This window comes from Triturus cristatus, chromosome 2_2, assembly GCF_964204655.1.
Source record: "Triturus cristatus chromosome 2_2, aTriCri1.1, whole genome shotgun sequence".
NCBI lineage: Eukaryota > Metazoa > Chordata > Amphibia > Caudata > Salamandridae > Triturus > Triturus cristatus.
In genome coordinates, this window is record NC_140582.1 from 1,017,100,902 (window position 1) to 1,017,115,840 (window position 14,939).

The following is a 14,939-nucleotide window of genomic DNA, read 5'->3' on the forward strand; positions in this document are numbered from 1 at the left end:
TGGTCGAGTTATTTGAGTCCAGAATGCAAGTTCTACGGTCAGGAGGTGCAAATAGCAATGTGGGCAGCAGACGCGTGGCGGCCACCTCACGGTCAATGCATAGGTGAGGAATATCTGGCGAACCGTGTATCCAAGAATGAGCATTGGCACTCTGTGCAAGCTTAATAATAAAGATCAAAGTCCGGTGGCCCCAGCCCACCCATATGGTAAGGTAACGTGAGAATTTGCCATTTAACTCTCAGCTGTTTGCCCACCCATGCTAATTTAACCATCAGAGTAGTGTGCTTCTTGAAGAAGATACCAGGGAGGACCATCATGATATTAGTGAAGAAAAACAGGAATCGGTTTGGTATCACCATTTTCATTATTGAAATTCTACCCAGGAGCGTCAATGGTAAACTAATCCAACTGTCCACTTCATCTTCCAGTTTGCTCACCAATACACCATAATTCTCCCTAAATACCACTTCTGAATCTGAGTGTACCTGTATGCCAAGGTACCTCATTAAGTCCGTCGTCCATTGCAGTGGATAATCCAGGTCGAATTGGGTCGTGGATGACGTAAGGGGGAATATGATGGGCTTGGACCAGTTAACTCGCAAGCCCGACACTCCCCCAAAAAGCACCACTTCCCTCAAGACAGATGAGAGATGCCGTTCCGGGTCACGCACATAGAGAAGAGTATCATCGGTGTACGCTGAGACTATGAGTTCATACCCTGGGATACGAATGCCTTTATATCTATGATACTCTCATAGTGCGCAGGGTAAGGGTTCAGCCACTAATGCATAGAGGATCGGAGAAAGCGGACAGCCCTGCCTCGTACCTCGCGAAATACAAATCGGTTCCGTTACCAAATCTCCTATTTTAATACAGGCTGTGTGCGAGCTATAGAGTATCCCTAGCAACTGCAAGAAGACCTCACCCAAGCCCATACGCACCAGAACCTGTCTCATGAAGGGCCATTCAACAGATTATAAGTGATGTTACTTCCCGGGACAAACCCAGCCTGCTCCAGCGCAACCAGCGTGGGAACAAGAGGAACCAGTCGATTGGCCAGTATCTTTGCGAAAATGTTGGTGTCAATGTTGAGCAATGAAAGTGGGCGACATGACGAACATTCCTCAGGTGGTTTTCCCTGCTTTAAAATGGCTACTATAATAGCCTCTCTCAGTGAGGGCGGCATTGTGCCCGACTCACACATGTTGTCAAATAAACTAGCTAAGTGCGGCAACAGTAGGTCTAGGAACGCCTTGTAGAAGGCCACCGTCAGGCCATCTATCCCCGGGGCGCTGCCTGATCTCATACTAGATAGGGCGAGAAGTATTTCATCCTTTTCTATTGGACGCATCAAAAATTTGCGATGTGTGTTAGTCAACCATGGCAACTTAATATGTATTAAGTAGACCAAACATTTCCTCAGTGCCTGAGCTACGGGACGAATATAATGACGAATAGAATTGTCTAAATCTCTCTGCTATAGCAAGGTCGTCTGATAGCGCATCCCCCTCTGCTGAATTCAGTACAGTGACTGCGGAACGGTCACGGCGGGTCCTTAACAATTGCGCAAGTACTCTACCCGGTCTTTCACCCTCACCATAAATACGAGCAGTGGCATATTTGCCGAGGTGTTTAATTTCGGTATCGGCCGTATCCTGAAATTCCCCCAATTGGGCCTTGAATTCTAGCATCATCTCATCATCAACACCATGTGGCAAACATGTCTCTAGATCAGCCAACGTGGCCTCCAAGTCAGACAGCCTCCTGCGTAGCGCCTTAAGAACTCCAGAGTGCTTGGATATTGTGATTCCTCGAATATACACTTTAAACGCCTTCCACACCACCTGAAAACTCCGAGCCCACGTTTTTGTCAAAGTATGTACCGATTGCCTCTGCCAGTTCAGCTTTGAACGCCGCGTCCAGTCGAGAATAAGGGGCAAACCTCCAAGTATAAGGAGGGATTGTCTTAGAGGGGGTACTAATTACGACCAGAACCGAGGCATGGTCTGAGAGAGTGCGTGCGAACACCTCACAGGTTCGCACCTGTTTATACAATTGTCTAGAGGCCAACCAGTAATCAATACGTGTGTGCAATTCGTGAGATGCCGAATAGTGTGTAAATCCCCCATTATCAGGAAATTGCTGTCTCTATACATCACACAGGTCAGCGTGTAACAAAGAAGCAGCAAGTGTTCGAGCCGAGGCAGTAACATGCCTGACCGGTCCCCCGCAACGGTCACATTCCGGGTTCAGGACTAAATTGAAGTCTCCGCCCCATAGCTGCTGCCCCCCCTCAGAAGTCCTCACCCTACTAAACAACTCCACATAAAAGTCCGGGTTGTCATAGTTGGGCCCATACACATTGAGAATCAGTAAATCCAGACCCTTTCCCCTGCATCTAGAAATCACATATCTACCGTTAACATCCGTATGTAAGGGTTCCAGTGTGAAGGCAGATTCAGGGCGAACCCATGTGAGCATCCCCCGGGCATGTGTGGTGAAGCCCGCCGCATGCATGTTCCCTTGTAAGCCTCTACTATGAAGCAGTTGACTAGAGAGAGGTAGGTATGTTTCCTGTAGAAGTGTGACATCGATGTCGTGTCTTGTCAGGTATGCCAATACCTTACGCAGTTTCCTGTGGTCATTAAGACCCCGCACATTCCATGTGAGAGCGTGCAAAGTACCTTGTGCACCCACCCTGCGGGGAGAGTAGTCTGTAGTATCCAACCCTGTTGAACCTCCCATGCCAGTGTCAGCCATAAGATCCTGCTACAGGCATAGTAACTATGTAGGTTATGTAGTATCTCCTAGTAAATCTGCATAACTCGAAACCCCATCCCACCCCACCCCCCACCCACGCCAGGGCAGCCCCAACTAGGCCTAGACGAGTAACTGGCAAACTGACCTCCTGCGCCTCACCAGAAGATAACAGCAAATGAAGAAACTTCAATACAGCGCAAAGAGGACCCATTCCCCCCGTGCCTTAAACAATACCCCAATTGTGCATTACACTCGTGGGCAGAGGTAGCACGCTTCCTATTCATAAGTTGAAGCAGACCTCGCTTTTTGGTAACCTTCAACCCTAATGGGACGACTTATGGTAGCCTATTGAAATGGGAGTACTACCAAAACCAGTAGTAAAGGCTAAAAATCCAGGGGGGCTGATTGATAATAAGCTATGGTACACACAGCAAACTAATGCTTTGGTTTCTGCTGCCTTTTATTTGATTAGGAAAAAGAAGGTACATTCCTACTAGGTCTAGGAGGACAGTTGTGACTGCCCTTGTGCTATCAAAACTAGACTACTGCAATGGACTGTATCAGAATATGCAGAAACAACATCTAAAAAAGTTGCAGATGGTACGAAATGCAGCAGCTCGACTCCTAAATACCAGTCAGTTTCCAGTGAAATTCGCAAACTCCATTGGCTTCCTGTAGCAAGTCGTGTCAAGTTTAAGACGCTATGCTTAGCTTATAAAGCCTTGAATAACATTTGACTCGTATTGTTAACAAGTATTTTTCATTGGTATCATCCTGGTAGATAGCTACACTCTACTGACGCTAGGCTCATGATGGTTCCCAGGATTCGCACTTCCAGTTGGAGGGGCCGTAGCATTGGTTATGGTTCGTACAAATTATGGGATACGCTCCCAATGCATTTGGTCAGCAAGTTCGCTTCCCTCCTTTAGAAAGAATCTAAAAACCTGGCTGTTCCAGAACTAATCTCGATTCCCTGGGCCTACTTTTAGTCACAGCACCAAGACATCCCGGGTATTCGCGCGCTCAATAAGTTAAATTAACATAACATAACATTACACCCACAAGCAGCACAACCACCACCACAAGCATGCCAGCCACCACAAAAACACACTCATCAAAACCAATACACTCACTCAAAAGCACACCTATACACAGAAAACACAAACCAAATGCACACATTCACCAGAATGCCAAACACCAGCCAGACAACACATATCTAAACATACAAAACACACACTAGACCCATATGCAACTGACAAACATACAGACACCACCTCATCACCCACTACAGCTCCCTCTACCTCCAAAATATAATCCTTTACCACCCCTCCTAACCTTACTCCTCCTTCCGAATTCACCTCTTACCTGTCCTTTACCCTTATTAAACCTAAACCCATCCCTTCCAAGAAACATCACTGAGGTGCATGCTATGTGCTCAATAGATGGCCCTACCTGAGGACGTTACCCGCTGGAGTCTGTTTAGGAGGCAAGTTATGGGCAACGTAGTCGCAGCCTGTTCTGTCGTGAAACCCTTTTGTTCTCCTTTTGTCTGTTTATTATGAGAAAAGTATCTCATTTCTAAATAAAAATATTCAGTCTACAAAGTGTATCCTAACATAATTATTCATTTACAATTCATTGATTATTAAAAACTGTAACGTTGAAATTATAAAATACATATTATTACTACACTTATGACAGAAAATACAAATGTTTTTCAAATGACATATTTGTACAATCCAAGCATTAGTGAATAAAAAAATTGTAATGGACATTAAAAATTTGGTGCAAGCAAACACCTACACCAAAAAATTATTACTATTTTTAAGTGTTAATACAGGTGTGTTTATTTTAACTTAATAAGTGAAAAAAATTAACTGATATGCATTACACCTTAAACATTTTTTACTTTAATAAAATACAGAAAATGCACTGATCAAGGGAAAATATTACATAAATAAATATATGAAATTATTTAAATTTATAATTAACATTGATTTTACATTTATTTGTAAAAAATAAATGTTTTTCATTGTCTAATGCAATTACTAAATTATATTAAATTATTCAGAAATGTTGTTATGTATATGATTATAGTTTGATAGTTTATGAAAAAAATTAAACACTCCTCTATGAACACATTATGAATGTGTAAGTGTCCACTATCATGAAGGCAGCTGCACCAAATTCGGGGGGAAAAGAAAAGACTGATGTGTTTCTTTAACAACCTTACACACACATACATTACTTATTAGAAAAATATTGCTTGCAAGAGAGATTTCAAAATACACGAGTCCAGAGCTAATGTAAATAGACAATTCAAAAGGAAACATGTAAAAAAAAGAAGCTTACCTTTGATTCCAGCGACAATGTGGTTGATTTCATTTGCCTCATGGTCAAAGGAGCAGCAGCAAAAGAAGGACTTGGATGATCAGGTTCATGACAGAAACAGAAGTGGAAAAAGAAAAAAAGGTACGTTTCTACCTTCTATTACTTCAAAAACACCAATTCAGGTATGGAGTTTTACCCAACCACAGTTACATCGGCAGGAAGGCACATTGTGATTGACCCAGCGGAAATATTGGCTGGACTCGCTCTGACAACCACTTTTGCCTATGGTGCAGTTGACAAGGGAGGAAAATTCTGACAGAGACGGCAGCACTCGACGGACTATCATCCACAGAGCCACCAGCATCCATATTGAGTAGGTGGATGGCCTTGTATGCGGGTGCAGAAACTGATGGAAAAGTGAAGGTGGGACCAGATACGCCAAGATCTACATCAAGCCCTTAGTCACTTATTTAGAGCTCAGATTTTTTTCAGAAGGACAAGACTGCATGCTCTTGCAGAACAGGCTCTAAGAGGCCAGATACCATTGTCACAAGGTCCCATTGAAAAAGATTTGCTGCCATGGAAAAGCTTTGAGTGGGAACTATGGTAATCTTTGTACCAGCGGTGACGCAGCTGTGTCAGATCGACTTATCAGGTTGGCCCCAGTCCTTCGGAGGGTTTTGGAGCCAAAACACTTCTAGGTCCCATATTTTAGGAAATGTCAGGAGGAGAACACTTTGACACCAGCCAAGGGTCCAGAACCTTGAGGACAGCACTTGAGGTCAAGACTCACTCCAGCAGAGGCCAGGGTAGGTCCAGTTGGAACTGGTCAGTTGGGAATTTGCAGAAAAGTCTTCTTTTATTTTGTTATGTACTGTAGCATGAACAAGAGGTCAGGCTTATGAGCCCTGGAGTCCACTTATTTGTTCAGAGTACAAGAGGGAAAACAGGTCCAGTCTTCTAGGCTCTTCTCAGGTCACAGAGAACAGGTCTCATCCCCTTTAGTTCTTTCATCGGTCCAGATAGTGTTCTGAGGTGGGTACTATGATTGCCACATTTATGCCTGGCACCAGCCTGTGTATGGATCTTCCCTAACCCATGGGATAAAAGTTCCCAGTAGTAACCCTACCCACTTTGGAGCATTTCCTGTGTACCTGACTGCAGACATTCGCCACAGTGCCCCTGTCTACTTAGGGTACCTATGGTACCCCCCTACATGTCCATGCACCATGTGGCAGGCACTGCATGATGCCTGCCACGTAGTGCAGGGATATGTGTGGTGACCCCTTTTTGTCTTGCGACATGTGCTGCAGCCAGCAGCACAAGCCGCAATACAAAAAATAGGCAATGCGACCGCCTCGGTGGCGGTTGCATCATAATTCCTCCTGTGGGACTGCCACCTTGTAGGTGGGTGGTCCTAAATAGGAAACAATGGCAGACGGACTGAAGTCTGTCCACCATTGTAATCAGGCTTTTTCTTTCAGTCTCCCAGCTGTTTAAACAATTATGGCTGTACTTTTAATTTGTTGCCCAGTCCATAGGGGAGGTGTTCCATACAGAGTACACACATGAGGGACAATCTTGCCCTCCGGGTCTTATGGCCTTATTAGGAGTTTGGCAATGTTGGTCTGGGACTGCCACTGCATCAGTCCCAGGAAGACCACCAAGCCCATGGTGCACCCGCTCGCTGGATTCCGAGTTGAATCCAGTGCAGGCGGTGCGTAAGCGGTGGCATGGTGGCGGTCTGTAAGGCTCATATGAGAGCCTAACAGCAGACCACTGCTGTGGCAGCGCCTACTGCACGTTCCTGCTCGGTGTGGCATACTCCATATTGCAATTACAGGGGAGCACAACATGTGCCCCCCACACACATCCCCATGGCCAGATGCACCTGGGGGCCCTGTTAAGACCACTTTACCTGCATTTCTGCCACCCTTTTTATGGGGATTCCCAGCCATGAAAAGCAGGTCGTAATATTCTCGGTGGTGCCGGCTTCGGCACTGCCAGCATTTACTGCCCTTTTCCACACCGCCACCGCAGTGGGATCCTGGATTCGACGGAGGCAGTGGTCTTGTGGCATTCCCACTGCCACCATCATAATATGGCATGCAGACCCACTGTGGTGCCAGTGGTTGGACCGCTACTGCAAGTACGGCAATCCCTGGACTGCTGTACTTGTAATAAGGCCCTCAGTGTGTGTCGATAGATTCCTTAGTTCATTTGAAGTTTGGAAAGACTCCTCCAATTAGAAGTTTCACAGTTGAAATTACTTTTGTTACAATTTGTTTCCGCATTATACCACTTCATCTGTTTATACTGTCCTTAGCCCAGGTTTTGTGGAAGTACTAGGGCAAACCGCTACATTTTATTATTGGAAGGAAGTTGAGGCACAACAGTAATGCACATGTTCACTGATTAGTTGGTTCCTAGGCAATAGTTGTCTCGATCATGAATGATCGAATGAGGTGGGGTGAAGAGACCTCTGGAATAGATGCCATTGCTATGAGACTCATGTCTAGCAGTGACTGCAGGAACAAGCATTGTAAACTAGAGTGCAACTAGCCAGGTTGGCAATGTCTATTGGTATGTGAAGATGTAAAATTTGTTTACAACGTATCTTTTGTACCTATTTTATGGACATTTGTTGCTAAACTTTTTTCTTTGCCACTTTTGCATGCATATTCTGACTATTGAAATAATTTTTCATTTCCTTTCCTTTTTAATTTAAAAATGTTGCAACTTTCAAAATTCCCTGTTTGACAATCAGTATTCTACAACAGCAATCTGTCTTCTGGATGCTTACTTCACTGCTGTTTTTTGCTTCTAAGCCCCCTCCCAGCTTTCCAGGTTCATCTCCCTTAGTTTAGTCAGATTTACCTGTAAATCCCTTCCCTGCTTTCATTTTTAAATCAATCTCCCAACTAGCAGGACAAATTATAAGGGACATCTGCAATTCTTCACTTCAACCAGAATGTGTCTCCTTTCTTTAAAACAGCACTTTTAAGGAAAACTAATGTTGCTTCTTTAACCTATACAAATTTCGTCCAATGTCTCTTCTGCCTTTCTTGTCATCAATTTACAGGAGGAAGCACTTCTCCATCCTAGCCAGTTGGACTTGCATGCTGGGCACAGGGCATGTCATCCGTGCCACCTAGGATGACACATTGCACTTTCTAGACCAAGACTAGCCTTCTGTCTCGGTGCTTCTTGATTTTTTTCTCTGGTTTCAGTACCGATCCTCATTCCAGTTGTTTCACTTGGTTGAATGAGACGGGGCTCTCTTCTGATCTGCGCTTTTCTTCAGGACAGGGTGTCTCTTCCACTCACCTTTCTGCATTCCTTCCAGTGACTCACGGTTTTCCAAAAGTCTCATGGGCTTATTTGCAAGCCCATTGCTCCGTCGGTATGTCACTTTTTTTTCACACACTGGGGACGCAGTGTGCCTTCCCATACTTACAACGTAAAGCTATCCTGCGTGGTTTTTCATGGCCTTGATAAATATGGGCCCCTTTCACGCAGTACTCTGCTCGAAAGGGGTGTTCCTTGGGTGTTGCTGGGGGTGTGCCCACATAAAATCCATAGAACCTGACTCATCCCCAGATTTGCAAGGTTTTGTAAACCTGGGAATGCATCAGATTCCTACCCCTCCCCAGGAGAGGCATAAGGGAGGCACAACGAGGAGGAATACTTTTATTTCTCCTTGGTTTTCCTTTTTCTATGTGTGCTGCATTCTGCAGTACACATTGAAAGAGGAAAACATCTCATGATTGTTTTTGTACAGGATGGTGTCCTTTCCTGCACAAAAACAATCACCCCTACATCGCAGACCCCCTTGCACCATGTTGCATGGGTACCTGCTTTGGCACATGGCAGTCCATTGTGCGCCAGCTCAGGGGAAAAGGACAGGAATGCACTGTATCTTGTAGATATGGCACAATCCTGCCCTTTTCTTTTGACGCACAGCAGCGCAGCAGGAAGGCTTGCTGCGCTGACATGTGTCAAAATATTGTAAATGAGGTCCAGAGATATTAAACTTCGGCAACAACACTACACCATGGCCGGGCCGTGGTGGCCAACCAGTCAGGCTATTACCTCCTCAAGTTTCTCATGAAATGTTTGCATCATTTTCGGTCATTCATTCATAGGAAGGAGCACCAAAAGAAAAAATATGCAAAACATTTTCCACCGTGCGTAGAAAAGCTATGTAAAATAAATCATTGCACAGAATAATTCTGCATACAATTTTCACTTTGACTCGGTTTGGTTAGAGTAAATATTAGCTCACTATGAGATGAAAATTATCTTGCAAGTTGGGAAAAACATGTACATGTGAGAGGGCTGCACATGGTAGCCTCATGTTGTGTGCAGCTCAGAAATTGCACACAGGTAGATTGGCCTAGAAGGGACTATGCAGAATTGAGTAGTGACCTGAAATAGGCCTTACAATGTGGGTGAACACATATAAGGCAGTGTGCTTTACTGTTTGACTGGAGCGACACTCCATTATAGTCCTATGGGAAAGGATGCCTTAGGGTGCAGCTTTAATTCTCTTTGGGGTAGAGACTTCAGAGTCGCACCAGTGTACACTGTAACCTGTTTAAAAAGAACAATTCTGTTAAATTCAAAAGCATATCTGTACAGCTTATGGGTCACCCACGAATGTCAAATTTCTCTGATTCATCTCAGGATCAGAGCCCAGGCCTTTTGTCACACTGTTGGGCTGGTTTAATTATGTTCCTGTCTAGCGGCAAGAACAAAGGCCTCACCCCACAAAAGGAGCACTTACCCTTCATTGGGTCAGCTCCTCAGAAGGAATGGGTGGGGTGGACTGCACTCCATCAATCAGCCAGCTGTCATCCTGTGCCAGGAAGATGGCCTACCCCAGGCTACTCAACAAAGGAGGGAGTCCAGACCTCTGGAGGCAAACCAGATGGGGGGCTCCTTTGATGATTTGCTGGGAAAAGGCCTTTGTAGTAGAGATGTCAGCCAGGGGTGGAGCCCATGTGGCAAGTCACTCCTACGTGACGCCATCTTGAGTTATCCCATAAGACTGTGCAGGGAAGGTGGAGCAGGGGCGGAGATATGATGCGGCACATCAGGAAATGTGAGAGGCCCGGCCCTGCTGGACACTCCAGCCTTAAAAGGTCCTGCACAGGGGAGAGAAATCTCTTTTGGTTTTAATTTTCTGCTTGACACTGGACTTGGAGGCAGCTGCCATTGACAATTGGAAGGAGGAACCCCAGAGTGCCATCAGGCCCAAGGACTCTGATTGACCCCAAGACCAGTAGGGTGCTTCCCAGGACCAGGCAAGCAGGTCCCCTTGCACACCATAGAACCAGTTGGGGGAAGCCTGGGCTCTGTGCAAGGAGAGAGAAAGGCCCAAAAAAACAGAGATAAGGCTGGTGCAGGGACCCAGTGAAACTAGCTTCCTGCAAAGTTTATCAAACTTGTAGGCCAGGAGGCCTGCAAAATGTGCTCCGGGTGACAAGGGCTCATCACCAGGAGCCAAAGGAGACCAGAACCATCAGAAATGGCCCACTGGGATCCGAGATATGCCCTGGAGAATTTATAGGCAATCTTTGATCTTTCACAGGGCAAAGTGCGTGGAGCTCCACCGCCATACCTGACTTCTGCCTCTGGGGTAGGCCAGGGCCAAGAGGCTGCCCCGAAAAGGAACTTCACAGGGCAGCACCGTCCCGCCCCCTCGCATGCCAGAAAGGGACCCAGCTGCGAAGATGCACCGGGCCCAGGATCCCATCTCTGGGCCCGGCAAGAGAAGATGGAGGTGGAGAGCACCATTAACCACCCCTGCCACAAGAGGGGGCACTGGACCCCATTCCTGGGCCCGATGCAAGGAGTGTGGGGTGCCGTCACGCTCCCTCAGTGGCCAGGAAGGCCACAGCACCACGTGCATCTGCCCGCAGGAGCAGGCAGACCAAAGTAAAGAGCCGGCTCCTGCAGCAGAACACAAAGGTGCTGGCCGTGTGGGAAGGTGGCAAGAGCAGCCTGGGGTGGGCTCCGCTAGCCCCTCTCCTACGTGGAGAGAAGCCACAGGGTGTCCGGGTGTACCTGGGCACCCCAAGCAAAAGTAAAGCATGTCACAGAGGTGCCAAAACCCAACAACCAGCGAAGGAAAAACAAAGAAAACTGATGCAGCTCTCCCCAGCAGGAGAGACGCTGCTTGAAAGTTCACCTTGTTTGTGAGGAGCGCCCCATAATTTCCTGTGGGTCATGGCCCCATTCCTTTACAAAAATCCTTCGTTTTAGTTCTGTGGTGGCCCCAGAAGAGCGGGTCACCACCAAAGGAGTGAGAATGATGTGGGGGAACTCAAAGAGCAGTGCAGCCTCCCCCTAGAGCAGGTACATATAACCCACCCTAAGTTGGCTGGGGCATTCAAATGATAACCCTGCAAGGGTATCAAGGATTTCAAGCTTTCTAGGTTGGAACTTTTGTTTCATTGTGGGGAAGGTTGCGCCCTGTGGGGAGTGAATATTATGGATTTAAGCAGTTGTGGCCTGAAAAGGGTTGATATGAGTTTTCATATTAAGAAACACTCTCTAGAGGTGAATGGTGGTGATTGTACAAGTGCATTTACCAATGGGGCAGATTCTGATGCGGACGGAAATGGGTTCTGACTGCATCGCAATCAGCCGGTTGGATTCCTTTCTGACCTACCCATTACGATGGAGTCAGTCAGAAAGGAATGCAACCGGTCATTCCGACTGGCTTCCAACGGGCTCGGAGAGTCCGTCTGCCAGTTAGAATGCTTTTAGTAATCCCAAGGGCAGCTCTTTCCGCCCTTGGGATTACGGTGTCGGGTGGAGACAGCCATTCTGCGCCGGCATTTCTGACACAGAAAGGTTTCCAACTCGACTTTAGTAGCCCTCAGCAGGGCCCCATTTGGTGCACTTTGGAGGCTGAGGGGGGGACCTATGGTGCACCCCCTGTTGATCCCTGCACCTTGTGACAGGAACCTTGAGGTGCCTGCCACGGGGTGCCGGAATGAACTGCACCTCGCATTTTTACAATGGGAGCATGCATTCCAGTCGGAATGCATGCTCCCATAGTAAAGTACAGGCATGCGACCGAACAGTGTTCTATCGCATCCTAATTAGTCGGTCGGTCGGGACCGCCGACTGGGTTTTGGTCTGTCCCTTGGCCGAGACGATATCAGGCGGAGTAATAGAGCCATATGTGTAAGAATGCAGTATTTTTATTCTTGATAAAAGTGTTGATATTGTAAATAACCAATAGGGGTGAGAAGTATAATTACATAGATGTTGTGAATATAATTGTGTTACTTCAAGTATGTATTTCATGCAAAAGTTATTTTGATGACCCAAATCGCCCAGACGTGCATAGACATATTTCCTTGTGAATGCTTTAATGAAGTAATTACTCTGAGAACCACTCATATTCCAAGTTAAACATGCTCTGTTGCCCACATTAAGTGCCCACTCATTCCAAGTGATATTCAATTATTGCATTTCTAATACAAGTAAATGTTCTGGCATGTGATTTGTTGCTCTAGACCACCCGTAGGGAGGGGTAGGAATGATTTTGCAATGTCATCCAAAAGCATTTCCATCAGCTTGTGTATGTGTATGTATATTCGGAAAATGCTGCATAGTATTGAATAGTGTGTGTGTAATAAATGTACTTTTTCCTTTTTTCAAAAGAAAAAACACAGACCGGACAATCATTTATTGAGTGCTATTTTTGTAGATCTGTGAATGGAGATTACTAGCCCACACCACCACCCTTGAGTAAGCCTTGGACTGCTCTGCAAAGCTACCCTATGAGAGTCTACAATTGGGTGTTTGGTTCCCAGTGGTCGACAAGTGCGGTCCCATTACTTGTGGAGAATGTACAACTAATGACCCATTTTCCTACACCTACTTTTAATATCCTACCACATCATACATATGAGGTGACATGTTAGTATGAATCCACAGAAGCTTTAATTTAGTAACAGTGGGTTTATATTTGTTTAAATGAGTTACATTCTAAGTTCTGGTAAGGTAAAAACGTAGCTTACATCATACTAATAATAGCAGACATATATTTAGTTGACAAATATTGTTTATTAAATCCAAATTAATTAGATCAAATTTACTACAATACTGTGGTAGCGTATTACATACACACAAGAGACTTATCTCTTGTTTGTTTTTGTCTTTCTCACAGGTTTTCGAAGAGGAGCATCACATCCTGTACCTGGATCACGGAGGAGTTATTGTGGCCATTAAAGATACATCCATACCCTTGAAAATACTCAAGTAAGGTTTCAGTAATGCAAAAGGCTGGAAACATGTCTTCTGCATTCCAGCCTTTTGGACCTGCATACATGTTTGCATTACATTCTCAGTCAGAACACAGTGTACTTGTTTGGTCAAGAATATGGACCGTTTTTGCCATGTGTTTCCCGTCAGAGCAGAAGGCACATATATAAAATGTAATAAAAGGAGGCAAGTGAGACGAGTCAAGAAAATTATAATGTTAGAAAAAATCAGTATGAAACATTAAAGTAACTATAAACATTGAGGAAAGCACAAGAAAGACATAAAGATGATGGGTGGCATCCTCTCAGAAGTCTCAACCACTGGCAGTTGCTCAGGGTTGCATTCCATTCCATCGTTTTTCGCTCACTGTTCCACTACGGAGAGACACCAGCCATTAACAAATCAGCATTGGCCCTGCTACAATAGGAAAAGGACATCCTGAACTACTGGGCCTGGTTCTCTTTGAACAGCACTGCGATCAAACCCAGATCCGTTTTGGCCTAGTCATGCATCATCAGTGAGGTTTAACAGTCTATGGCACAACAGGCACAGTACCATGAGTATCCCTGTTGCACCTAGGGCATCACACGGAGGAGAACACACAGGTTATGAGTGGAATATTAGCAAAAGTCTCAGCCTCAGTCCATTGTTCTTTACCCAGTATGTGTTGTCAAATAGAGACCAGCCATACACAAAGCAGCCTTGGCCCTCCTGCTGTAGGAGCAAATGATCCCAGAATGCCGACACAGATACTAGCTCAATGCAGGATCTGTGGGTCCATGTTTCCTTAAACCTGGTCATGTGGCACCAATGTGTTCCAAAAACAATTATAAGAACAGCTAAGCAATTTTAGACTTTGGCATTTTGAGACCGGGCTCATTTTTAGTGAATCAGTGGGCCCTAATCCAGCATTTTACAGTGTATACTGAGGTAGGCAAAAAAAAAAGAAAGTGATCTTGTACCACTCAAGCTTAGCTACAAGATTTTACGCCTAAGTATTGTTGGACAAACAATCTATGGGGGGAAGTGTCAATGTCACAGCCTTGATATTAACTGTAGCGCAGCATCCACAAGAATAATCTGGCATATCCTCCAAATGAAATAACCTTTTATCCTTGGCTTAAATTAAGCAATAATGCACTGATCGTCTAATGTATTACTTCATTGCATACAATTGTCATGTGACTGTATGTCATCCTGGGTCACTTGGTGATGTCTTGACTCCCTCAGTGAACACATCACCTCTTTACATTGCTATCTATACTACAGTCGACTCAAAAAAGTGACTGTGGTTTTACACAGATGTTACAGACTCCTATCTGAACACCATTTGCACTGCTCCAAAATTCAGTAGTGGACTTGAGTCTAGAAGCATTCAGCCTGATTAATATTGAGCCTAATGTGCTACACCCATAAAAAGCTCTGTTCTCTTGATTGATTTTCAGTTTCAAAAATATTTTATGAAATCTAAATGGTCCATATGGGGATCCACAATCTAAACACAGTTTGCCTGCCCAGGATCTTCCAGCCCATTTAACCCTCCAGAAGTCTAGAGCAAATTTGTT

At 45.3% G+C, this 14,939-nt stretch overlaps 1 protein-coding gene across 5 annotated transcripts in view; it reads left to right on the forward strand.

Annotated features, from left to right (window-relative positions):
- SORCS2 (sortilin related VPS10 domain containing receptor 2) overlaps positions 1 to 14,939 on the forward strand; it is a 2,262,720-nt gene that overhangs the window by 1,934,963 nt on the left and 312,818 nt on the right. For all 5 annotated transcript variants that reach the window (XM_085642460.1, XM_085642463.1, XM_085642464.1 and 2 more), the window contains exon 13: positions 13,280 to 13,371. In XM_085642460.1, the coding sequence (XP_085498586.1) occupies positions 13,280 to 13,371 (92 nt within the window). The remainder of the gene's footprint in view (positions 1 to 13,279; positions 13,372 to 14,939) is intronic.